General features: G+C 40.0%; 1 protein-coding gene and 1 non-coding gene across 2 annotated transcripts; both read right to left on the reverse strand.

Annotated features, from left to right (window-relative positions):
* Nucleotides 1-10,767: 10,767 nt before the first annotated feature.
* Nucleotides 10,768-25,599, reverse strand: HSPA9 (heat shock protein family A (Hsp70) member 9). Its single transcript, XM_052644260.1, has 17 exons — nucleotides 25,406-25,599; nucleotides 24,010-24,068; nucleotides 23,659-23,746; nucleotides 22,475-22,656; nucleotides 21,611-21,735; nucleotides 21,004-21,077; nucleotides 20,813-20,919; nucleotides 20,054-20,216; nucleotides 18,987-19,079; nucleotides 16,324-16,533; nucleotides 14,978-15,205; nucleotides 14,038-14,142; nucleotides 13,181-13,298; nucleotides 12,427-12,521; nucleotides 12,125-12,217; nucleotides 11,799-11,939; nucleotides 10,768-11,526 (listed from the first exon to the last, which is right to left on the reverse strand). The coding sequence occupies exons 1-17, from the start codon at nucleotides 25,484-25,486 to the stop codon at nucleotides 11,449-11,451; spliced, it is 2,040 nt and encodes a 679-aa protein (XP_052500220.1). The 5' UTR covers nucleotides 25,487-25,599; the 3' UTR covers nucleotides 10,768-11,448.
* LOC128051811 (small nucleolar RNA SNORD63) lies at nucleotides 15,856-15,926 on the reverse strand. The gene has a single exon (XR_008199743.1). It is a non-coding gene; the product is annotated as a small nucleolar RNA SNORD63 (small nucleolar RNA).
* Nucleotides 25,600-25,853: the final 254 nt, after the last annotated feature.

Consider the following 25,853-nt stretch of genomic DNA (forward strand, 5'->3'; position numbering starts at 1 on the left):
GCCCATGTGTGATGGCTTTACAGGTGTTCTAGACTAGCTCACAGGCTTGGTTTTCTGTTTTATGCTGAGGTAAGCATGGTGACGGAGAAGGCAATGGCACTCCACTCCAGTACTCTTGCCTGGAAAATCCCATGGACTGAGGAGCCTGAAAGGCTGCAGTCCATGGAGTCGCTGAGGGTCGGACACGACTGAGCGACTTCACTTTCACTTTTCACTTTTCACTTTCATGCATTGGAGAAGGAAATGGCAACCCACTCCAGTGTTCTTGCCTGGAGAATCCCAGGGACGGGGGAACCTGCTGGGCTGCCGTTTATGGGGTCGCACAGAGTCGGACACGACTGAAGTGACTTAGCAGCAGCAGCAGCAAACATGGTGACATCCCAGATAGAATTGCTCTTCATGTTTTAAAATTAATGTTTATTGGAGTAGAGTTGATTTACAGCGTTGTGTTTAGTTTCTGCTATACAGCAAAGCAAATCAGTTACACACATACATTAATCCACTCCTTTTAAGATTCTGTTCCCATATAGGTTATTACAGAGTATCGAGTAGAGTTCCCTACACTATACAGCAGGTTCTTATTAGTCACCTATTTTATATAGGTGCTCAATTGTGTCTTACCTCTTTGCGACCCCATGGACTATAGCCCACTAGGCTCCTTTGTCCATGAGATTATTCTGGAAAAATACTGGAGGGGGTTGCCATTTCCTCCTCCAGGGGATCTTCCCGACGCAGGGATTGAACCCATGTCTCTTTCAGCTCCTGCATTGACAGGGATTCTTTACCACTGAGCCACCTGAGAAACTCCATTCTATATATACAGCAGTGTATGTATCTCCATCCCAATCTCCCAATGTATCCCTCCCCTCTCCTTTCCCCTTAGTAACCGTAAGTTTGTTTTTACACCTGTGACTGCATTTCTGCTTTGTAAATAGGTTCATTTGTACCTTTTTCTTTTTTTAGATTTCCACATATAAGTGATACCATGATATTTGTCTTTCTCTGACTTTACTCAGTATGACAATCTCTAGGTCCATCCATGTAGCTGCAGATGGCATTATTTCATTCTTTTGTGTGGCTCAGTAATCCTGCAGCTTATTTCTTTGAATATTTTAAATCCAGGCAGTTTAACTGTAGCCCGAAAAGCTTTTTGCCGAGTTGCTGCAGATTCACTATCTCTGTACTTAAGAGTTGGAAATAGAGCATTAGAGACAAGCTGACATGGATCTCTAGTAGACGAGATTTGAGAGGGACAGAGATGCTCTTTCCTTTGGCAAGGAGGAGTCTGACCATTCATTGTCCAGGAGACCCTCCTGTAATATCAGTGATAAAGATTTTTCTTCAAAATCCAGAATATATACCCTCTCTAGGCATGGGTTGTCCTCTGAAAAATGAAAGATTTGTTTTTGATGACCTCGGAACTCCCCCCCCTCCCCCACCACCAGATCTAACATTAGGTAATAATTTTAAATATGGGGTATAGGTGACATTCCTACTAACTAGGTGCAGATTCAGGGGAAAAGAAAAAGATGGATTTTGATGTTGAAAACACCTGTAGCAACTTGAGACTAAAGTGCTTTTAGGTAGAGAATGAGAATTGGTTGCCAGTGTAAAGGCCAGTTTAGGAGTAGCAAAGGTGGAAAAGGTAAGGAAGGGATGGTTCAGGAAAGGTTTGCTCAGGCAAACCTATGACTCTTCTAGAAGTCAGTGGGTTTGTTAAAGAGAAGTCTGGAGCTAGGAAGTCTTAGGGCTGAGCCTTGACTCTCCTTGCCTTGAGCAAGTCAACTTCTTAAAGCTTGAAGAGTCTCAGTTTGTTTAAAATGGAAATTCCATCTGTTTTGTTGGGAGTATTATTATCTTGAATAATTTGTGTGAAGCTCCTAATACCATTTACAGGAAGCATGTGTCACCAATGAATTTTAGTTCTCTTTGTAGTTTCTGCTAATTTGTTCTGTCCTCTTCCACTATTTTCTGTACTCTTTCTGTTGAGGATCTGTGACAGTACTTGCTTCATCAGCAAATAAGTTCAGGAAACTAAGAACAGATCCAAGTACAGTTCTTAGGGATTCTTTCCTTCTGATGGAAAGAGGGGGCCAATAAAATAGATTTGTGGTATATTTCCCCCGACTTGCATGGCTGATGTGTTTATAATTGTTAGAAATTTTCAGAGTTGCAGTGTAAAATCCTGAATATTTATAACCTTAACTGTATTAGTAGAATGAATGATTTTTTTCCCCTAGGTATCTTAGTATATGTTTTCCCTGCTTCATCCACCCATCCATCCATGCAAGAGTTACAGGTAGTATTTTCTTTAAAAAGAAAAAGTGTTTCTGTGCCTAGAAGAATAAAAAATAGAAAATTCTCTGGATTAGACCATCTCTAAAGTGCTTACAAGTTCATGAAGTAGAGATCAATAAAGGAATGTGTAGTCTGCCCTCAATTCTTGGTGTACTTAAGCATAGTGAATTTGAGGAATGAATTGACATAAGGCACAGTGGCTTAACTAGGGAGTGCAGATGTGTGTGAAAGTGACTTGAAATGGGCCAGTGTAAGGTATCATTTCCTCCTCTGTGGACCCCTAGTGTTGAAACATAACCTTTCAGTGGGAAGAGGAACTACAACTAAGGAATGACAGGAGTTTCCTCTGTAGATAACAAAACATCTTTACACTAATTCAAGATTGTTACGTTAATCAGATATTGACCATTAAATGCTTTACCTTAGAATGATTTCTAACTTTAATAATATGTATAGAGAACTCTTTTTCTCATTCTTTGAGCTCTAGAAAAAAATTTTTCTCTTTTTTAGAATTGTTTTAGGGAGTACTCACTAGCTGTTGTACGTCTTCCCATAACATGAAAGAATAATTAGCAGAGTGAGATTGAGTCAGTGCCATTGAATCACCTGAGGAGGAGGTAAGTAATTGCTTAACATTTCCAGTGCTGCCTGTTTTGACTCCATAGAGATCCTTGTAGAATTGCTAGACAGAGGCTAATCTTTTAGTCCAATTCCATAAATATTAATCACATACTAGTTTTCTGTATAGCAGAGTGCTGGGGTGAGTACTGAACAGTTTTAGATGTAGTGCAATGCTTAAATTTATGGTGGTGGTCAGGGGAAAAATGATACAAGAATGCTAAATAAATAGGCAATAGCGTAAGAGGAGAGGTAACTATAGGACTGAGGCAGAAAAGAACAAATTGAGCCTGAAGCACTTTGCCATATCATTTAGAAAGCAAAGGAATAAAGACTACTGGGGTCTTTTTTTTTTTTTTTATGAGTACTTTTAATATCTAGATAGACATTTTTTTATTGAGGTACAATTGACATATTAGTTTCAGATGTACAACCTGATTCAATATTTTTATATATTGTAAAAAGATCACAGTAAGTCTAGCTAAAATCCATCACCACACATAATTAAATAATTTTTTTCTTTTTGTTGGGAAAACTTAAGATTTACTCTCTCAGCAACTTTCAATAATCAATATGTTCAGTTCTGTTGTTCAGTCATGTCTGACTCATGTTGTGACCCCGCGGACTGTAGCACGCCAGGCTTCCCTGTCCATCACCAACTCCCGGAGCCTAGTCAAACTCCTGTCCATTGAGCTGGTGATGCCATCCAGCCATCTCATCCTCTGTCATCCCCTTCTCCTCCCACTTTCAGTCTTTCCCAGCATCAGGGTGTTTTCAAATGAGTCAGTTCTTCGCATCAGGTGGCCAAAGTATTGGAGTTTCAGCTTCAACATCAGTCCCCCCAATGAATATTCAGGACTGATTTCCTTTAGGATAGACTGGTTGGATCTCCTTGCTGTCCAAGGGACTCTCAGGAGTCTTCTCCAACACCACAGTTCAAAAGCATCAATTCTTCAGTGCTCAGCTTTCTTTATAGTCCAACCCTCACACCCATACATGACTACTGGAAAAACCATAGCTTTGACTAAACAGACCTTTGTTAGCAAAGTAATGTCTCTGCTTTTTAATATGCTGTCCAGGTTGGTCATAACTTTTCTTCCAAGGAGCAAGCATCTTTTAATTTCATGGCTGCAGTCACCATCTGCAGTGATTTTGGAGCCCCCCAAAGTACAGTCTGTCACTGTTTCCATTGTTTCCCCATCTATTTGCCATGAAGTGATGGGACCAGATGCCACGATCATAGTTTTCTGAATGTTGAGTTTGAAGCCAACTTTTTCACTCTCTTCTTTCACTTTTATCAAGAGACTCTTTAGTTCTTCACTTTCTGACACACCATAAGGGTGGTGTCATCTGCATATCTGAAGTTATTGATATTTCTCCTGGCATTCTTGACTCCAGCTTGTGCTTCTTCCACCCCAGCGTTTCTCATGATGTACTCTGCATATAAGTTAAATAAGCAGGGTGACAAAATACAGCCTTGACGTACTCCTTTCCTTTGGAACCAGTCTGTTGTAATAGAGTATAATTAATTACAGGGATTCCCTGATGGCTCAGATGTAAAGACTCCACCTGCCAATGCAGGAGACGTGGGTTCGTACCCTGGGTCAGGAACATCCCTTGGAGAAGGAAATGGCAACCCACTCCAATATTCTTGCCTGGAAAATTCCGTGACAGAGGAGCTCAGCAGGCCACAGTCCACAGGATCGCAAAGAGGCACTACTTAGCAACTAAACAACAATATAATTACAATCACCATACTATACGGTACATCCCCAAGACTGACTTATTTTATTTTTTAATTTTTAAAAAATTTGGTTTGGCTTTGCTGGGTCTTCATTGCTGTGCACAGTCTTTCTCTAGTTCCAATGTACAGGTTTCTTACTGTGGTGGCTTCTTTTGTTGCAGGGCACAGGCTTTAGTGTGCATGGGCCTCAGTAGTTGTGGTTAAGGGCTCCAGAGCACTGGCTCAGTAGTTGTGGCACATAGGTTTAGTGGCTGTGTGGCATATGAAATCTTCCAGGTCCAGGGATTGAACCTGTGTTTCCTGCATTGCAAGGCACATTATTAACCACTAGACCACCAGGGAATCCTGATTTCTTTTATAACTAGAAGTTATATAAAATAACACTCCTTATCACTCCCACCCTACCCCTAACCTTACCCCTGGCAACCACCTATCTGTTCTCTATGAACATGAGCATAAGTGAGATCATACAGTATTTGTCTTTTCTGACATTTCGTTTAGCATAATGCCCTCAAGTTATCATAGATAGCAAGAATTCATTATTTATGGCTGAATAGTATTCCATTGTATATATACACCACATTATTTTTATCCATTCATTCATCAATGAATACGTATCTTGGCTACTATAAATAAAGCTGCTGTGAATATCTGGGTGCATACATCTTTAAAAAAATGTTTGTTCTTTGGATAAATACCCAGAAGCAGAATTTCTAGATCCTACAGTAGTTCTACCTTTAATTTTTTAAAGTATAAATTTATTTAATTGGAGGCTAATTACTTTGCAATATTGTATTGGTTTTGCAATACATTGACATGAATCCACCACAGGTGTACATGTGTTCCCCATCCTGAACCCCCCTTCCACCTCTGTCCCCATCCCATCCCTCTGGGTCATCCCAGTGCACCAGCCCCAAGCATCCTGTATCATGCATCGAACCTGGACTGGTGATTCGTTTCACATATGATAATATACATGTTTCAATGCCATTCTCCCAAATCATCCCACCCTCGCCCTCTCCCACAGAGTCCAAAAGACTGTTCTATACATTTGTGTCTCTTTTGCTGTCTTGCATACAGAGTTATCGTTACCATCTTTATAAATTCCATATATATGCATTAGCATACTGTATTGGTGGTGGTCTTTCTGTTATGCCAACACTTGTTGTCTTTTTGACAGTAGCCATTCTAAGGTGTGAGGTGATACCTCATTGTGGTTTTGATTTATATTTCCCTGATAATTAGTGATGATTAGCACCTTTTCATGTACCTTTTGCCCATCTGTGTGTCTATGAAAAAATGTCTATTCATGTCTTCTGCCCATTTTTGCTTGGATTTTTTGCTATTGGTTTGTGTTAATGTATTTTGGGGACTAACTTATCAGATACATGATTTGCAGATATTTTCTCTGATTCAGTGGGTTGCTTTTTCATTTTGTTAATGGTTTCCTTTGCTGTGCAGAAGCAGCTTTTTAGTTTGGTGTACTCCCCCCTTGTTTATTTTTGTTTTTGGTGTCAGATCCAGTAAGTCCAAAATTGATGTCAAGGAGCTCACTGTCTCTAAGTGTTTGGTTTTGGGTCTTACATTCAGGTCTTTAACTCACTTTGAGTTAATTTTTGTATGTGGTATAATATAGTGATCCATTTTCATTCATTTGCTTGTGGTTGTCCAGTTTTCCTAGCAGTGTTTATTGAAGACACTGTCCTTTACCAATGAGGTCTTGTTAAAATTAAGCCAGTATAAAGCGCAATGCATGCATGTGTCCTCGTGTGCTCCTTCACTTCAGTCATGTCCAACTCTTTGTGACCCCATGGACCACCCACAAGGTGGCTCTATCCATGCAATTCTCCAGGCCAGAGTACTGGAGTGGGTTGCCATGCTTTCCTCCAAGGGATCTTCCTGACTCAAGGATCGAGCCCTCCTCTCCTGGGTCTCCTGCATTGCAGGCTTGATTCTTTACCCACTCAGCCAGCTGGGAAGCCCCTTGAAGCATATTAAGCAAGTTAAAACGAATGCGTTCACAAAGACACCCAAGAAATTTCACTGGTCTCACCTTTGATTAATACTACAAAACTAACTCACCTTAAAAACCAGTTCTTTCTCATCAGAAATGTACTTCAGGTTAACTAGTTACTTGATATGAGGGGAAGTGTCTCACTGTAGAGGTATTCCATATAGAAAATGAAGAAAAAATAGCATAGTATACCTTTAATGAAATTAGAGAACTAGGTAATATAATGATCATCAGTGGCTGCTGACATCACAAAAGCGCCAACCAGAGTTGTATACCCTCTGATGAAAGTACATACCACTCAATCTTGTCAAAAAGCTTAGCCTGAATCAGATCCATAGGGGATGAAGAACATGTTGATGACATCACAGGAATGCAATCAGTGAAATGTAGGATGTCAGAGGTTGCAGGACAAATACATTGCAGAGTGGAGAAAAAAGAAGCAGGGAAACCTATAGTTCAGAAGAGACTTATGGGACGTATCAACCAACACAAGGTGTGGGCTTTACTGGCTCCTGACTCGTTAACAGTTGTAAAAGTTACGGAACTTCCCTGGTGGTCCAGTGGTTAAGACTGTTCTTCCACTTCCGGGGGCACAGGTTCAATCCCTTGTCAGAAAATTAAGATCTTGCATGCCCTGTGGTGCAGCCAAAAAAAAAGTTATGAAACTATTGGGAAAATTTGAACATTCACAGTTTTGCTATTAAGGGATTAATTTTTTGATGTGATCATGATATTGTTAATTTTATAGAATAATCCTTTTGGAGGTACATACTGAAATGTTAAAATTATGATTTCTGGAATTTGCTTCAAAATAATCCAGGGGAAGATAGAAAATATTAAAAGCTCTGTTTCCTGAACTGAACATTAAAAATTTGAAAAATAGAGTGTAAGAATTTGAGTGAAACAGCCAGTGTGGGCTGAATGGGGAAGGCTTCATGAAAGAGGGTAGATCAGGGATACCTAAGAAATGGAAAGGCAAGACAGGAGATGGCTAAAGGCAAGGGGGGACATGGATCAAGGGCTATGGCTTGAATTCAGCAGTTAGACTAGTAAGGTAGATTGATTTCCCATTTAGGAAAAATTTATGGTTTTTAACCCCTTTTTGGTCACAGATTCCTTCAAGAAATCATTCTTTGAGAAATCAAGAGCAGCTGACCATTTCCCCAGAAAAAAATAGTATTTGCAGTCTTGCATTCTATATCAGTGGTTTCTGGGTCCCTGAAGTCACTCATGTGGACTCTCCATTTCCCAGCCATTGCCCCAAATATCTACCTTTTGGGTCAGGGGCTACAAGAACCTGTTTAGGAGCTTATGGTTTAAGTGGAACATTTCCTGTTTCCTGAGATCTCCTGTGAGTTGAAACTTGTAATTATTAAAGGTTGGTTCAGTTGCAGTATTCTCTCTAGTGTGAAAATTGAGTTTCCTAACCTAATGCAGCAGAAATGGGATTGATGGTGGTACACTGTAATTAGGTTTAACCATATGAGATTGGTACTTGACTGGTTTTGACCTACTTAAATGGCTGTTTCAGTGTTTCTTTCTATAACTGCTACATTGTCTGCTTCACTGATTGATTGAATAATATAGGTTGCTTTGTAGTTCCTGTATCCAGGGCTTTCACTCATTGTTCTTCTGATACCAGAGGAAAGTGAAGAGGACATAGCCTTACAAAACAGCCTTAGGACTGGAGTATGGAGTCGCAGTGGTATCTGAAATACTGAAGGGTGTTTGAAGCAGTTTATTTTCAAATTTTGTTTTCACGCCCAGTCTTCTCATGTACCATCTGCAAGAACTTTTTTTCTTTACTGCTCCTTCTTGCTACAGAATCTCTAGTATAAATGTTATGCTTAAAACTAAGCCACCCTTACAGATTACTTATTAACGGTAACTTAATGGTGAAGAAATGTGGAACAAAGCACAGACGTTATACTGTTCTCCCTGGTAACTGAGGCACACCGATAAAGACAGAGTATTCCTACCGATAATGTGTACATGACTGAGCAGGAGGAAATCACCAGGTGAATCCAAAGGGCTCTTCTGTAAAACAAATGGCCTATACCCTTCAAAACAACAAAATCAACATCGTGAAAAGACAAAAAGGCAAAGCACCTATTCATCAGTGCTCAATTTCCTGATTATCAGCTGTAGGGAGAATGTTTTGCTCTTAAGTGTGCTATGTAGGTTGCAATGTCATGATCTTCAGAAAACATGTAGAGAGCGAGCACTGTTAAAAAGTACAAATGTGGCAAAATGCTAACTGAATCCATGTGAATGCTGTTTTTATGTGTTCATGACAGCATTCTTCTAGATTTCCTAATAGGTTTAATTAAAAGTTAAGAAAAAACTTGGGTAAATTTTTTTCAAGTCAGCAACAGAATTGTACTTAATACTTAGAAAGTATAAGGGGTGTCAGATTTATTCTGGTCACTCTTACTCCCCCTTTGCTGGCCTAGGAGTACCTCAGGCCACACTTTTAGTTCTATAAACATTATTAATTTCTCCTTGAATTCCTTTTCTAAATAAGACTTTCTAATCTTTCACCAATTAGTTTCTGGGTGTGGTTTGTTACCCCTAGAACTCTTGACAGATGGAGTATAATTTATATGTAAACTTTAAAAGTAAGGCTTTTCTCTCAAACGGAGAAAGCAAACCACCCACAAGTTTTGGACAGTGGGACAGATTGTTTAGACAAGATTTGAGTGCTTAAGTGACAGGCATTGTTCTAATGTTGGGAAGTAACAGTGAACAAGTTTCTGGCTTCTTGAAATTCACAAAAAAAGGGTGGGCCTTAGTTCATTCAGGCTGCCAGAATAAAATAATAGACTGTGTAGCTTATAAACAGAATTTCTTTCTCAAAATTAAGGCTAGAAGTCAGAGATCAGGGTGCCAGCATGATCAGGTCAGGGCCCTCTGGGCATCTGGGACTTCTGGAACCTTTTATTAGGGTCCTATTCCCAATCAAGAGAATGATCTACCTCCCAGAGGCCCCACCATGTAATACCGCTACCTTAGCAGTTAGTATTTTAAAGGAGGGATTTGGAGGACCAAAAAAACTCACATAGCAATGGAGGAAAGACAAATTAGGTGGTGGTAATTGCTGTGGGTAAGGACAGGAAATGACAGGGACTTGAAGGCTGCTATTTATGACTATTTCAAAGCCTTACTTAAAAAAGTGAGGGGAGGAGTCAATTGGAAATATAGAAGGTCAAAGTATAGGAGAAGGGGTCCGACCACATGTGTTGTTCTGTTGTATAGCAGGGGTGCATTTTAAGTGGGGAAGACTACTTGGAATAATCCCAGTTTTCCTTTCGGGACCTTTAATGCATGTCTTGCCACAAGATGAAGACTGTATCTGAATTTAAATTTCTTTTTGCCTTTCAAGGCTGCTTGTGCTGATGTTAGCTTTACTAGTGGGTAACTAAAGCACCATCATATATACAGCAGTTTGAGTTCATAAAGAAATACTGCACGTCCCCCAAGTTTCCCATTAAGTGTTCATGTGGCTGAAAACTTGAGCCTATTCTCATAGCAACCTCAAGAAGCTTTTAAAAGGGTGTTAAAGTCTCCGTAATTTTTAAAAAATAAATTAATTCCTAAAACTTGAGTTACAGATGTAGTCACCTTCCTGGATCTTAAGTTGGTAGCATGTGATATTTAGAACTACATTTTAAAAAGTAGGACATGACAACTTGCTGAGGGTAAAAAAGCAGAACTATAGAAATTACCTGGTTTCTAGACACCCAAGCCTCTTCTGATGTATAAGCCACTGAAATCTCACCTTAGGACTGAATGTTTCATTATCGTGAGCCAAGTCTGAAGTTTTTATTTAGAGCAGAAAGCAGCCTGAAAAGTATGAGGCCTATTTTCATGTTAAAGATCTAACATTCAACACTCCAAACCTCAGACGGGCTAGAGAGAAACTCCTGAATCAGACTCGTCTTTGCTCATAATGATTATCATATCAGCCTTCTCAAGTTTTCAGTTTGTTAGAAATTGAAACTGGCTAGTGTTAGGAAATCCCATACAGGTCAGGGAACTGGGAAATGTAATTCATGTCATATATTTCTGAAGCTAAATTTCAGGTCCTCAGACAAAAAGATCAAGATGGTTTTCCTATTTATTTTTTTTAAAAAAGTCCAGAATGGATCAAAAAGAACAGTCATCAAGGACACAGGTGCCAGACATAAGGCCAAAGGGTAGCTAGGAAAGTATGCCTTCAGAAAATTTGGGCGACTTGTTTTAAAAGCTGGATCTAACAAATAATTAGCTCAGTTTTCTGTTGATCTAGCTTTCCCTGCCCTTCCTCCCAACATGGCATAGCTGGCTTGCTTTGCAAGGCCTCAGTTGATGAATTCCACATACACACAGGCTGGTACAGCAGTACTCAGATCACTAGAAGGATCTCATCACCTTATGGTTTCATTCCAGACCCAACCGTCTTCACTGTGAGATTTCACCCCTTGAAAATATGGCTACTTCAACACAAAAACAATGTTACATCTTTAGAATGATCAATAAGTCATCTTTCCAGCTTTACATGCACCTGAAATGAAAAAGAATGACAGGCTAGGGACAGAATACTGTGAATTTTGTACTGCTGGACTTGTCACTCATGAAATGATCATTAGCTAATGGTCACTAAATTTACATATTCAGGAAATTATATATAGAATACTGCAAAAACACAGTAGAAGACTGAAGTTTGCCCGTTTCAGCTCAGGAAATCCCTTCACTCCCAAGCATGTTGTCCTTTCAACTCCAAACTTTACTGCTGTTACTGTTTCTCCTCCTTTTGATTGTCCTTTTGCTCCCCAGTGCCAGAGCTTCCAGAACCTTCTCGCTCTGATGCCATCTGTAAGAAAGCATTTGAGTCACTCGTTTAATGTTAAGGGTGACAGTTTGTTCTCTGATGAACTAAAACTGAAGGAGCTATATCCTACATGTTCCACTCTCCCAGTTTTAGTGATTTCTTCCCTTTGGGTTCACTACCTCTCCCTCCCAAAGTATTCAAGACGACCAGGAAGTTTACTTCCAAGTCCAATACTCTCAGTTCCATAACTGGCTGTGTAGCAGTCATCAGTGAAAGTGATCAAGAGCAGTTACACTGAGTTAGGAGCAAAATACCTTTTTGTATGCCATTTCGAAAAGCTTCAACGATGCTTGCTGAAGGGAAGATGCCGCCTGCCTTATGTTTTCGCCCGTTTCACTGTCTTTCCGAGCAAGGAGCTCCCTCATTTTAGAGATCTCTTCTTTTAGCTTGTTGCACTTAAAACCAAAACAAAGCCAGACCCTCACTTTTTCTGGTTTTCTTAGCCCAGAACATATAGCAGAATATTTAGAGAGACACTTTTAAAAAGAAATTGCTGTCAAGATCCAGAGAAAAATGACTGTCACTGACATTAGTGACAGTACACCCCAAACTTATTGAGCCGTTTTAAAAGAGGACTTACTTCATCAGCAGGCAGTTGGTCCTTGAATTCTTCCATCTTGGTCTCTGTGTCATGGATGATTCCTTCAGCCATATTAACTGCTTCAACTCGTTCCTAAGAGAAATTTTAAAATGCAGTATGAACGAAGACTTACCAATCAGTCTGCTAATGGCTACACACAGTTAAAGAGTAAAAACAGTTAAGAGGGAGAAATCACTGTGGTCTGACATGTCTTTAAGAGATTTTAGCTGGATTCTATGACAATTTTTATATGAGAATAAATAAGAAAGGCACTTCACATAAGTTATGAGCGAAGTAATCACCTTCTTTCGCCGGTCTTCCTCAGCATACTTCTCTGCATTTTTAACCATATTTTCAATATCATCTTTGCTTAATCCACCAGAAGACTGAATCACAACTATAATGAAAAGGAGGAAATGCATTATTTCCCAGGAAAATGATATGCTTCATATGCTTCTTTCTCTACTGTATTAAGAAAAAGAATCCTCCTGTTCAGAGTAGCTAATATTGATATGAATTACGGAGAAGAGGAATAGCCTACTGGCCTATAATAAGCAGAGGGAAACCAAGGGTCTAATATACAAAGATCAACTAACTGCCCTACCTACCAAAAACTTAAGCAATCCAGAGGTTCAGTGCTTGTTTGTTTTGGGAAATAAACACCATACCTGATAACGAGACACTGATAACTAAAGAGAATGAGGGCAAGAACTCACCATCCTCCCCTGAGGCTGAGGGGGAAGATACACACGAAAAGTCTAGAGTGTAGTTCCTAACAGAGAGGAACTTCAAAGTCTCTTACCTCACTCTTGTTATTTTAGTCACTAAGTCGAGTCTGACTTTTGTGATTCCATGGACTGTAGCCCACCAGGCTCTTCTGTCCATGGGATTTCCCAGGCAAGCACACTGGGCTGGGTTGCCATTTCCTTCTCCAGGGGATCTTCCTGACCCAGGGATCAAACCCACATCTCCTGCATTGCAGACGGATTCTTTACCACTGAGCCACTAGGGAAGCCCTTACCTCACTCTTACAATCTAATAAATAAGAGAACTTACTCTGCTGCTCGCGTCCTGTACCCTTATCTTTGGCAGAAACATGTACAATCCCATTGGCATCAATGTCAAATGTAACTTCAATCTGAGGGACTCCACGAGGGGCTGGGGGAATTCCAATCTAGAATAAATGAATACCAGAGTAAGCTCCTCTCACCAACAGGCCCAGTGCTCTATCTCCAAAACCTATATAATCTGGGGAATAAGTTACCTGTTTTCTGGGAGAAACAAGTGAAACTTACACTTTAAATGTACAAAAACAGGAGTTTGTAGGTTAGAGTAGTATTTTCATTGCTGCCTGAAATAAACAAGACTCATACCAGTGAAGGCTGGCTGCAGCAAGTAACTGTAATGGCTTTATGTACCTAAGAATACACAGTGAGAGCAAAGTTCTCTGTTGCTCATGTCAGTAAGAAACAATAAGCAATGCTGACTAGAAGCTAGTAGCAAGTGATTTCCCTAGCAGTTCACTGGTTAAGACTCTGCTTCCACTGCAGGGGACACAGGCTAAATCCCTGGTCAGGGAACTAAGATCCCACATGCTGTGCAGTGTGGCCAGAAAACCAGCAACAGTATCAAATGTCTTTAAAAGTAGTAATGAGAAATTTCTTCTAATCACTGTTTATGAACATTTCCCTGAAGCTTATAAACTTCTTGACTTAGTTCCCAGGCACAAGAAGCAAGGCAAGGCTTTCAAGTAAAAACTGAAGCTCTGGTTATCTGGCTGCAGCATTCACTTGAATACTATGCAAAAATAACAAAAACTGTGTCAGCAGTTGATGATATAGGAGTCAGAATAGTGTAACTTCATCATAAAAAGAATGATCATGAGCATGAAATTCAGGATTCCTAATACCTACCAAAGTAAACTGTCCAAGAAGTTTGTTGTCTCCAGCCATCTCTCTCTCACCCTGACACACTTTAATCTCCACTTGAGTCTGTCCATCAGCAGCTGTAGAAAACACCTAGGGAAAAGAAGGAAACTTGCTGGGTTGGCAGCCTGATTACAAACTGCTAACCAAAGGAAGAAATTCACATCTCAGCATTGGAAGAATCCTAATGTACACTATGTTCAGAACAAAGGCCCATGTCTTTACAGAGAACAGGAGTAGGATTAGCACAGCAGAAGGGCATACAATAGCTATTGTTTCAGCTAAGCAAACGCATTGTACAAAGATGCAGCACTAGCACATAAGGCCTCGCGAGAAGGAGCTATAAAGTGAGATGTTGAAACATGCTCATCCAGAGAAATGGGTCAGAGAAAGGACATTTATGTTCACAGTCACAGGAAATCATCACTTCTCTTCAGAATGATGTTGTGGCAATGTATCACTGCAAGCATAGCAACAGTCATAGTTCTTTCATAAAAACATCAAAACTCAGAAAGTTAGAAAGTAATTCTAAATCTAAGACCCACTGTCCAAATAACCCTTGGCTTGGTATCTCAGAACTATCATTTACTGGGAAGAGAAGCACACTCCCCTAAACATTTTATTTACTGCCTCTGAGAATAAAGTAGGAATTTTCAAATAATGAGGCTCCTTCTGGCACATTATTGTCCTGTGAAGGAAGACACTTCATGACTTCCCTAAAATCACCACCACTCCTTACAGGTAAAGAGAACTTCTCCAGGAATATAAGAGAATAAATAACAAGATTCTTACCACCCACCCACATTCAACTAGTGTGAACTGCAAAACAAAAAAAAAGTGTTCTAGAAAGAGCTCACAGAAGTGGCTCCAATCACATCCCCCACAGAATCCAGCATCTGTGAGAAAGTAAGGAGGGGTTGGCTTGTACCTGGCTCTTCTTGGTTGGAATAGTGGTGTTCCTGTTAATAAGCTTGGTGAAGACACCTCCCAGGGTCTCAATACCCAGAGACAGGGGAGTGACGTCCAGCAGCAGCACATCTGTTACATCACCAGCCAGCACACCTCCCTGAATGGCAGCCCCTATGGCCACAGCCTCGTCAGGGTTGACAGCTTTACTTGGGGCTCGGCCAAAGAGATCCTGCACAGTCTGCTGAACCTGAGTGCCAAGAAAAAAGAACCTTGTCACTGCTACTCAGGGCAGTTGCCTGAGAATGAGTGAAGCGCATGTATCCACAGACCCCACCAGATCCGGGATAGGTTGCTTCAGATCTAAGAATGTTTACTCAAATCATCATTTTGCAGTTGAGTTCTTATTTAATAGTTAAGTATATTATCTGGTAACACATACTTTACTCAGAATATCTCACTTACAGCCTTTTTAAATTTGGAAACAATTTGCCTAAATTTTGTCATCTGATTTCCCAAGCAACACACTAGGAATAGAAGCCGGAAGGCAAGGGGACTTAAATCGATATTGTCCAAGTCCTCTTATATGTATCAACTAAAACTCAGCATAAAAGCAGCAGTAGTAATTCAGTAATTCAATACCGGTGCTGATGTGAGGTATGTTTTTTACTAATGCTAGGAAAAAGTTCTATTTGAACATAACATCTAAGAATAAGGATATAACATCTGAGGTAACTTGTTAATAAAGATTTCTGCCTGATTCAAAGCCTCTCTTTTTCACCCCCAGTTTATTGTTTGCATTATTTACTTAAGCATAAGTACTAAAAAGAAAAAATTATGAAAATCAAAGCCCAAGATCATTCTATTGAAGCTATAAAGAATTATACCTTCAACATGTTCTGTGCTCAGTCATTAGTTTTCCACACACCTGTCTTATCAGAATGATGGGTTGATACAATGCACCATTGCACAAATCTCTGTTGAAGATGGTATTAGAAACGCAAACACTATACTGCAAAACACATATCCAAAACTGCCTATAGAAGCTAGGTAGTTAACCTGTATGTTAAGGTGTCTTGGACCTCATACTGTTTCATTCTGAAAAATTCTATAAAACTGAAGTTCAGGGTCCTCCTTGCTAGTACTCCAAAGACATTCCCCCACTTCTAATCCTTTTTAAAAATACTCTTTAAGACTAGAACTCTAGCAAGTACACAAATTCATACCCCTTTCAGGCCAAGGTGGTAGAAAGGTCACGTACACATGTCCCTATACAACATAAGCCATATGGTGTGCATATGCTGTGTCCTAAGAAATCATATGTTGGCCCTCTCTGCTCTCCATGCCAAGAATTCCATGGGTACTTACCTTGGGCATCCTAGTCATGCCACCAACCAGAATCACTTCTCCTATGTCACTCTTGCTGACTTCTGCATCTTGCATGGCTTTTTGGCATGGGGCAATGGTCCTTCTGATTAGATCAGTAACAATCCCTTCAAACTGAGCCCGGGTCAGCTTCATATTCAAATGCTTGGGTCCAGAAGCATCCATTGTAAGGTATGGCAAATTGATGTCCGTCTGCAAGGGAAGCAGGAAGACCAGTTGTGAAGTCTCTATTACTTCAATTAAAGACTACACACTAGAAAATATTTCAAAAATCACAGGGAGGATCAGACACACTTTAAACGAACAGCTACCAAAGACAGACTCTTAAAGATTTAACCTCTTATCTTCTCAGAAGTAACCCTACAAACCTACTAATGATAATGAAGGATGGAATAGAGAAGCAGGGGAAAAAACCCATTCAGAAGGTGAAGAATTGTCCTGCCATCAAAACATGCATTAAGAAATCACACTACTTTGTTTTTACCAAGTTTTTTTAAAAAATTCAGTGTACTTTAAGAAAAAAGTCACATGTATGCTCTGAACCAAATAATCTGCCACCAAACCAGGGCTTTACAAGTCTAAGATGGTTAAAAAAGCTACAACAAAAATGCCTAAAGGACTGACTACTGCTATGATAGTCACAGAGAGCAGCAAACACTGCTACAGTCACACCGTGTAACATATAGTATCAGTAAATGTAAAATCCTAATAAGGCATGGATTAAGAATATTTAAACTAACAAAACTCACTATTAAACATGCAGAAAGAGGTGTCTCAGGGTGAACTCCCAGAAGAGAGTTAAATTTATGCTGCACCTCCAACTTCACATCAAAGCAAGGCCAAAAAGCAATAAAGACTGAGGGGAGCAAATCCTTAACCACTTTTCTTCAGGAGAGTACCCTGGACAGTTAAAGGCTTAGTAAGAATTAACAAACCTTCTGTAAAAACAGTGATACTGGATATAGTTTTAAGAACACCAATAACAATTTCCTCTTTGCACAATGTTAAACCGAATCAGAAAAAAAATTATCTAAGTTAATGCAATCCAACAGAACTTTCTGTGGCAATGGAAATGCTACCTGTGCTTCTCAATCCAGCAGCCACTAGTCACACATGGCTGAAAAGCTGACATTCACCTAGTGCAACTGAGAAATGGAGTTCTTAAAAATTGTATTTTGGGACTTCCTGGCCCAAGTCCTTTCCTCTCTCACCACCTGGTGTAGTTTTAACAGCCCCCTACATTTTTTCACACCCACTCAGGCTGCCACAGCTCCCCCGCATTTTCCACTCCACCTCAGGGTGCTTTTCCCAAACCTGACCATGTCACTGCCCCATCTCAAAATTTTTCAGTGATTTGTAGTCATTATCTGAGGAAAGACACCAAATCCTCCAATCTGTAAATCCTCTAGACTTATCTTCTATGCTCCTCCTGCCCCTCTAGTCTGTACTTCAGCCACATTGACCCTTTCTAAGGTCTTACCCCACCACCTCATACTTATCTGGCACTTTGTTTTCCTGATCAACTCACCTTGCAGGAGCTCTAATTATGTCAAATATCTGTCAAGATCCTCTATTATTAGTCTAAGTTTGCCTTTTTTTGAAAATATAATTAACATATACTTTTACAGTACCACTTGCTACTTATTACACATTGTCCTAAGCATGTTATACCTATTAACTTACAAATCCTCACAACTCTAAGGGGAAATGGAGTGCTAATTATCCTCATTTTATTGACAAGAAAACAAACATTAGTAATTCATCCGAAGTCATATAGCAAATAATGAAATAGAAACTTAATCTCCACCAGTCTATCTACAGAGTAACTGTTAACCTCTACATTACTTCTGACATTTATTGATATAATGTTTAATTAATGTCAACCTTTCCCTGGTGGCTCAGATGGTAAAGTGTTTGCCCACTGAGGCAAACTTGCACAGGTACATATTCCCCAGCCTTCAGCCACGTTTCATTAACTCACTGTCTAGACTGGTGATCCAAATAAGACAATTAGAGACTTACATAAAAAAGGTGTCTGAAATAAAAACAGAAGTAGCTCTGAGAGTCTCCTGGTATTTCCAGGTTAGTAATTCTAATTTTGCACACTGTTCAGTCTAGATTTTCCCAGGTGGTACAGGTGGTAAAGAATCCACCTGCCAATGTAGGAGACATAAGAGACTTGGGTTTGATTCCTGGGTCAGGAAGATCCCCTGGAGGAGGAAATGGTGACCCACTCCAATATTCTTGCATGGAGAATCTTGTGGACATGGAAGCCTGGCAGGCTATGGCCCATAGGGTCACAAAAAGTCCGAAAAGTCGTATAAGACTGAAGTGCCTTAGCATAATGGTACAGTCTAGATTTTAAAAATACTATCTTTAACACAAATAAGTATATTCAATTTCATTCAGCTCTCAATTAAACCATTATTTGGCTCCTGTAACATAACCTGATTTGGCGCGTAACAAATTTCAGCTTACTCATTAAAAACACAATGATTCTGTTAATGGAAGTTTTTCTACCACCAACCAGAAAATGGTTTAAAAAAAAAAAAATCTCACCAATATTATGCCAATTAAATATGCTATTCAAGTAAACTCCAGCTGAAAAGATCCATCAAGGCTGCTGGAATTTGTCCATGTCTCACCTGCACAGATGAAGAGAGTTCACACTTGGCCTTCTCAGCAGCTTCCCGAACTCTCTGAAGCGCCATGTTGTCTTTGGTCAAATCAACCCCTGTCTAACAAAGACATAAAATAACTAGTGTAAATAAGAAAATGAATACTACTTACATCGCAGTGGTAAGGTGTAGACAAGACAAAATAAAGCCATACCTTTATAAACAAGCAAAAATTAATTATTGCCTTTAAAAACCTACAGGAAAAAGACCTAGTCTGAAAAAGATATATTATGTCTGGAGTTAAAGGGATGAACTGTTCTCACTTCTTTCCAGCTGTAGGATTCTAGTTCAAAAAAGGAATTCTCAAAATTCCTTTTCCAATAGTTATTCTGCCACTTTTCCAAAGCTTGCTTTAAACCACATCTCACTTTTATAAAAGATCTATATTAACACCTGTTTTTGCCAACCAAATGAAATCTGAAAAGGATTTTCATTTACAAAAAAGGCAAAAATGACAACTAATATTCGGCCATTTGCTTTGCAGCAAGCCATTATAGAGGCAGTGTGCACCCCAAGCTCCTTGCCCAGCAACTGCACTTATCTGAGCATCAAGCCACCATAGCTTTGAACTATCTGGGAGCATATGAACATTTTGTTTTGGGCATCCGTTAGTAAAATGTGCCCTAAGGTAATTGCCTCTTTGCGTCACAACATTTCAGCTTATCATAGGTCTCAAAGGAAGACATTTTCAGATAGTGAAGGGAACCTACATAGTTGTCCAGCAGTATCTGTGAGGATTGGTTCTAGCACTTCTCTCCAAAAACGTGGATACCCCAATCCAAAGACATTCAGGTTTCCTACATAAAATGCCACAGTACTATTATACACCAGGTACTGTACCCTGTTCATTGTTGTCTGTTCACAATTTGAAGTTATAATAACCAGGACAGTTCAGAGCACCCATGAAACTGAAATGCAATTTCAGTGGGCTATGCAACAGTCTATTAATGGGAGGAAAAATCATAAAGCAAACCGCAGTCCAAAGAAATTCTCAATATTTCAATGTCTACATATTAACCACACTGGTAACTAACCTCTCTCTTGAACTCCTTCACAATGTGACGCAGCAAGGCCTGGTCAAAGTCTTCACCACCTAAGAAAGTGTCTCCATTGGTGGATTTCACCTCAAATACTCCTTTCTGAATTTCCAGTATGGAAATATCAAAAGTTCCACCACCTAAATCATATACAGCAATGCTAGAAAGAAAAAAGAAGGCCTTCAAGAACAAAATTAATCACAGGTAGAGTTCAGTCACCAAACTAACATAAATCTGGTTATTTACCCCCACCCAAGTATAATTATGAAAGTTGATGACTGTCTAAGCATCATATGTCTTAACATATGGTCCTTATAGCAACATGTAAAACACATAAGAGTTAAAATGAAAGGCTAAACTTCTGGATGAATACTTGCCAACAGGCATACCAAGGGAGTAAAATAACCGTGAAAGTGAAGTCGCTCGGTCGTGTACGACTCTTTGCAACCCCATGGACTGTAGCCTACCAGGCTCCTCCCTCCATGGGATTCTCCAGACAAGAGTACTGGAGTGGGTTGCCAAATAACCATAGCCAGTACTTTTAAAAAGAACAGAAAGAAAAGAGAAAAAGTAATCAAAGGAATAGTCCTGAAATGAATGAAAAACATAGACCATAGAAACCTGGGGAAAAGGTCAAGGCAGTACATTTTTAGTCTAAGGCGCAACACTGAATCAAGATGACGATTGAGGATAGATTTCAAGATTCCACGAACTTAGTCTCACACATCTAAGTGGAAATTCATTACACAAACTTACATTTTGTCTTCTGATTTGTCGAGACCGTAAGCCAGAGCAGCGGCTGTGGGTTCATTAATTACCCGAAGCACATTTAGTCCAGATATCTGGCCAGCATCCTTAGTGGCCTATAGAAAAAGAAAAAAAGCATTTTTAACCCTTGTGTCCCAAGTACCATTTATTTCTTGACTAAAAATGCTAAGTGAACTCACCTGTCTCTGAGAGTCATTGAAATAAGCTGGGACTGTGATCACAGCATTTTTTGCTGTATGCCCCAAGTAATTTTCTGGAAAAGAAATCAGTGAAAATCAACCATGAGAATCCTATCAGATAAAATAAGCTATAATTAATAATGTAGCCTGACAACCCATGTCATCCTCTTCACAAACAGTACCCATTAGTTTTTTAGCATATGACCTAACATGTAGAGATCTTATTGAAAAACACTCCGATTTAAAACACACAAGATCTCACCTTTAACACATTAGTGAAGGCTCACCAACTACAATGACCTAGACTTAAAAGAGCCACTGTTTCTCTAACAGGAAGTTATAAGTTTTACCTAACAGACACAAAAACTTAACATGTAGTCTTTTGGTTTCCCTTCTGGGAAAAAGAAACATGCAAACCACCATTAGGAAAACTTGGAAGAGAAATTCAATTTGTATAGAAAGAGTAATGAAGTTTTGCCTTTTCTAGGTATTCTGTGCAAAAGCCACTGCAAACTTATTCAAAGGTCAATGAGATACGGAAGCCAGTGATCTCAGAGTAATCATGCAGTTTTCTGAATTTTCCCAGATATGAACTAAGCTTTCTCACCTGCAGTCTCTTTCATCTTCATCAACACAAATGCTCCAATCTGACTTGGGGAATAGAGTTTTCCATGGGCTTCAACCCAGGCATCGCCATTAGAGGCACGGACAATTTTAAAAGGAACATTTTTACTGAAAGACACAAATATTTAAGAAAACATGCCAGCACAATCTATCATGAAGTTACCATACACCATTAAAGCCCATCTTCCACCCCACAAGATCCATGCCAACAAATGAGAACTTCAGGAATTTGCTTAGTGAAATCCTTTAGAAAGTAATTATTAACATGTAAAAACATCCTGATGAAACCTGAACATTCTTCTCACCAAAAATTTATGCAGCTGCTTTGGATAACACAGGGATACCATACGACCCGGAAACTTCATTACTAGATGTCTACCGAAGAGAAATGAAAACGTACCTCCACACACAAACCTACAAATGTTTATGGTAGCATTACTCATTAACAGCCAAAAAGTGGGAACAACCGAAATGTCATCAACAAATAAACATTAAATTATGTGTGGATGTGTGCAATGCAGTATTATTTGGCCATAAAAACAAAATACTGATAACATGTGACAGCAAGGATAAACCTGGAAAACATATCGAACTATCTGATCAGCACAAGATGGAGCCTATGTCATTATCTGTCTTGTGTTTAATACCAATTTACATGGTCCAGATATGACTAGCCAAATCTTCATATATCATGTCACACGTAGCAAAGTCCTAATCTGTGAAGGCAGAATTGAATATTTTGAAGAAGACACCTTCTGGGCAGGGGCAGGGCCTGTCCCCAGGGATCCTGCTAGGAAGACTGTTCTATACAGCCTTTGCAAATAAATACAGTCTTACTATTACTCACATGTCCTTCTGAACTTCTGGGTCATCATATCGCCGACCAATAAGACGCTTGGTAGCATAGAAGGTGTTGTTTGGGTTGGTGACAGCCTGTCGCTTGGCCGGCATGCCAACAAGTCGCTCACCATCTGCCGTAAAGGCTACAACTGAAGGGGTGGTTCTGGCACCTTCAGCGTTCTCTAGCACCTAAAACTCCCAAAGTAGGAGAGACAGTAAGACTCCAGTCACCACCAGTGTCTTTGTATCAATTATTTGAGACACAAAGCAAACATTAAACAATAGTGAGGATATTCTTCTGCCCTGTAAATATTGATATAGTAAGCAACTACTATTTGAGATTGAAACAATTTTCAACCAAGAACATCCAAAAAAACAGGAATATATAAATCAGATCTTTCTTACTGTCGTCATACCATTAAATGTACTTTTGTTTTGGTGATGGCTAAAAATTTCAGGCATTAAAAAAAATTTGCAGATTCCCCTGGTGGTCCCCTGGTTAAGAATCCACCTGCCAATGCAGAGGATACAAGCTGGATCCCTGGTCTGGGCAGATTTCACGTGGTGTGGGGCAACTAAGCCCGTGTGCCACAACTACTGATGGCTGAGCACCCTAGAGATCCTGGTCCATAATAAGAGAAGCCATTGCAACAAGACAGTAGCCCCCACTGGCGGCCAACTAGAAAGCCTGCATGTAGCAACGAAGACCCACCGCAATAAAGAAAAAAAATTTTTTAATCGCCAAAAAGGAATTAAAAGATCCAGGTGCTTCAAATACTATTGAGGAGAACCAAGTGGGAATAAAGATTTTAAGAACAGAATAGGTAGGATTCAGGAGGAAGAGCCTCTACCACAGCAGGAAATAAAGAACATTATTTACTTATGACCCAGCCTTTGCATTATTTGGAGCTCCACTTGCTTCTAGACTGTTTCTGCACCTTTAACTTTTGTTTAACTGACTTAGAAAAAGGTAAAATTTTATTATTTCTGTACTAGGACACACTTAAATCCTGGGAAGTTAAATCCATTTGATTATTACCAGCATAAATTAAGTACAAAGATGCACCTCAAGAGAGTCTTAAGAATTTAAACGCAACCTTTAAAATGTCCTTTATCTAAGCCAAAGGACACAGAATTCTGAATTGTCTACTAGCTACCACTACATGGTGCAGAGCCTCCAATTATGCTCACCTTTGCTTGTTTACCTTCCATAACTGCCACACAGGAGTTGGTAGTACCCAAATCAATACCGACAACTGCTCCCTTGATTGCTTCTGATCTGTAAGACATTTAAAACAATGCTACGGTCAGTTAACAGTGGTCTCCAAAATGGTGGTAAAAAAGACATATTTTACAATATGAAGGTAAACCTTGAAGAAGGTTTGCTAGGAAACAATTATTTGCTAGTGCGGTGAAATAAACACTCTATTAATAAATGTAACAGTGTTTTTTTTTCCTGAACAGACTGATAAATTTAGAGACCATTAGTCTGGGACTTAATATTTATCATCATACTATTAAAGAAAATGAAATTATACTTACGCATAGTCCCGCCTTGAAACAATTCTAAAAGCCTCATGACTAAGGCCATTCCAGCCATCCTTAAAAAAAAAAAATTGCATCAGCCATCAGCTACATATGAAAACTTGGGCTTGTTTTAACTATTTTTCTGAAGAATATGTGAACGTTTGAGATTTTCATTCTGAGTGGCTACCATGCATAAAGTTCATCGAAACTGTAAAATATTTTATATATAACAGGCATAACGGTACTGACACAGCAATCAAGTCCAATAAAGTATAAATTTTCCAAATAAGTCAAACAAACAAGTACATGTAAAACTGTCCTGAATTACATTAACAAAAGGTTTCTCAATTTCAGCATTATTGATTTTGAACAAAACTTTTGTTGGGAGCTGGGCTGTTCACTGCAGGATGTTCAGCAACAACTTGGACCTTTACAACTACAACCTAGTAGTAGCATGGTTACCCAGACTGTAACAACCAAAGTCTTTTTCAAACACTGCCAAACATCCCCTGGAGAAGCAAAAATACATTACAAAATAACTACTCAATCTCACTGTCACAGCAGTGTCCACTTAAGATCCACACATGTGTGTGCTGCAAATATAGATTTAACTTAATCTGAGCCATTTCCCCTGAGGTTGCCAAGCTAATGCTTTAAGGGGAATAGAATTAGCCACCTTCTTAAGTCAGTTTGGGGTGGGGGCGGAATGTGGAGTAGGGGGGAAAAAAAAGTCAGGAGTGGCTTCTGATCAGGATCAAAGACCTCTGTTACATTCTCACCTCAGGCTATTACAAGTTGTCCTTTACTCAACCTAAGCGCAAAGAAACACAATTACAAAAGATGTGTTTCTACTCTTACACGATAATGAGCAATCACTCCATGGCCTTTTCCTGATTTGCTTATTTTTTTTGAAATAACGGAGATAAAGATTCTGGGAAAACCACTATTACATGTTCGCAAACGAGAAAATCAGAGCTTGACTTTTAATTTATTGCTCGGATGCTCTTTCTTCCTTCGTCATATCATAGTAACGGGGTCCTTGCACACTCCGGATTTTAGAAGACTTCTTCTACCCGTAAGCGAAAATAAAAACTATTATAGCTATTCCTTCCCTATAGACTACGACCTCAAGGCCCAAACTGCGTAATCCGTATCAAAAAGCCTATCAGAACGACTACCAGCTACTTGGTGAAATGTAACAGTGAAATAAAACTCTACGCTCCCAAGGAGTATGACTCAGCAAAGAGAGAAAGGCAAAACCCTGAATTAGTCCTTGAATCAGCAACACTGAATACTGTATTTTCCATCTCTCCTCTTTCCGGGAGGATTCTGACCCCGAAGGCCGCGCGCGGCCTGCCGCACTGAGTCCCAAGACCGTGAGCCCCTCAGGGAGGGCCCGGCAGTCCCTTACCTGGTGGCGGGCGGCTGTGGGGCCCCGGGAGGCTGCGGTGCCGACGAGACGGGATACTGCGGCTCGGCTGGCGCTTATCATGGCTGCTAGACGGTGGAAGTACGAGACAGCAAAGAGGCGCTCGGATGGTCGAGGGTAGCGCGGCGCAGAGGTGCTAGCGATTCTGGAAACCTCCTACCACGTGGGGTGGGGGGCGGGGGTTGACCGCTGAGGCCTGGAAGCCCGCTCATCGTCTGGGGCGCCGCCCGTGCTGCCTGATCAGAGAATACCTGGTATGCCGCGCCCGGAGGCAGGGCCTATGGCTAATACGCTTCGAAGCCTGATAGTTGGGAACAATATGTCCTTCTGCGCCTGCGGCAGAAGGTCAGGGCTCCATGAGAGACGGGAGGTCTAAGAGCGGTATAAGGCAGAACTGTGGACAACCCCGGTCCTCAGAAGCAGGAAGGAC

Source organism: Budorcas taxicolor, chromosome 7, assembly GCF_023091745.1.
Source record: "Budorcas taxicolor isolate Tak-1 chromosome 7, Takin1.1, whole genome shotgun sequence".
Taxonomy (NCBI): Eukaryota; Metazoa; Chordata; class Mammalia; order Artiodactyla; family Bovidae; genus Budorcas; species Budorcas taxicolor.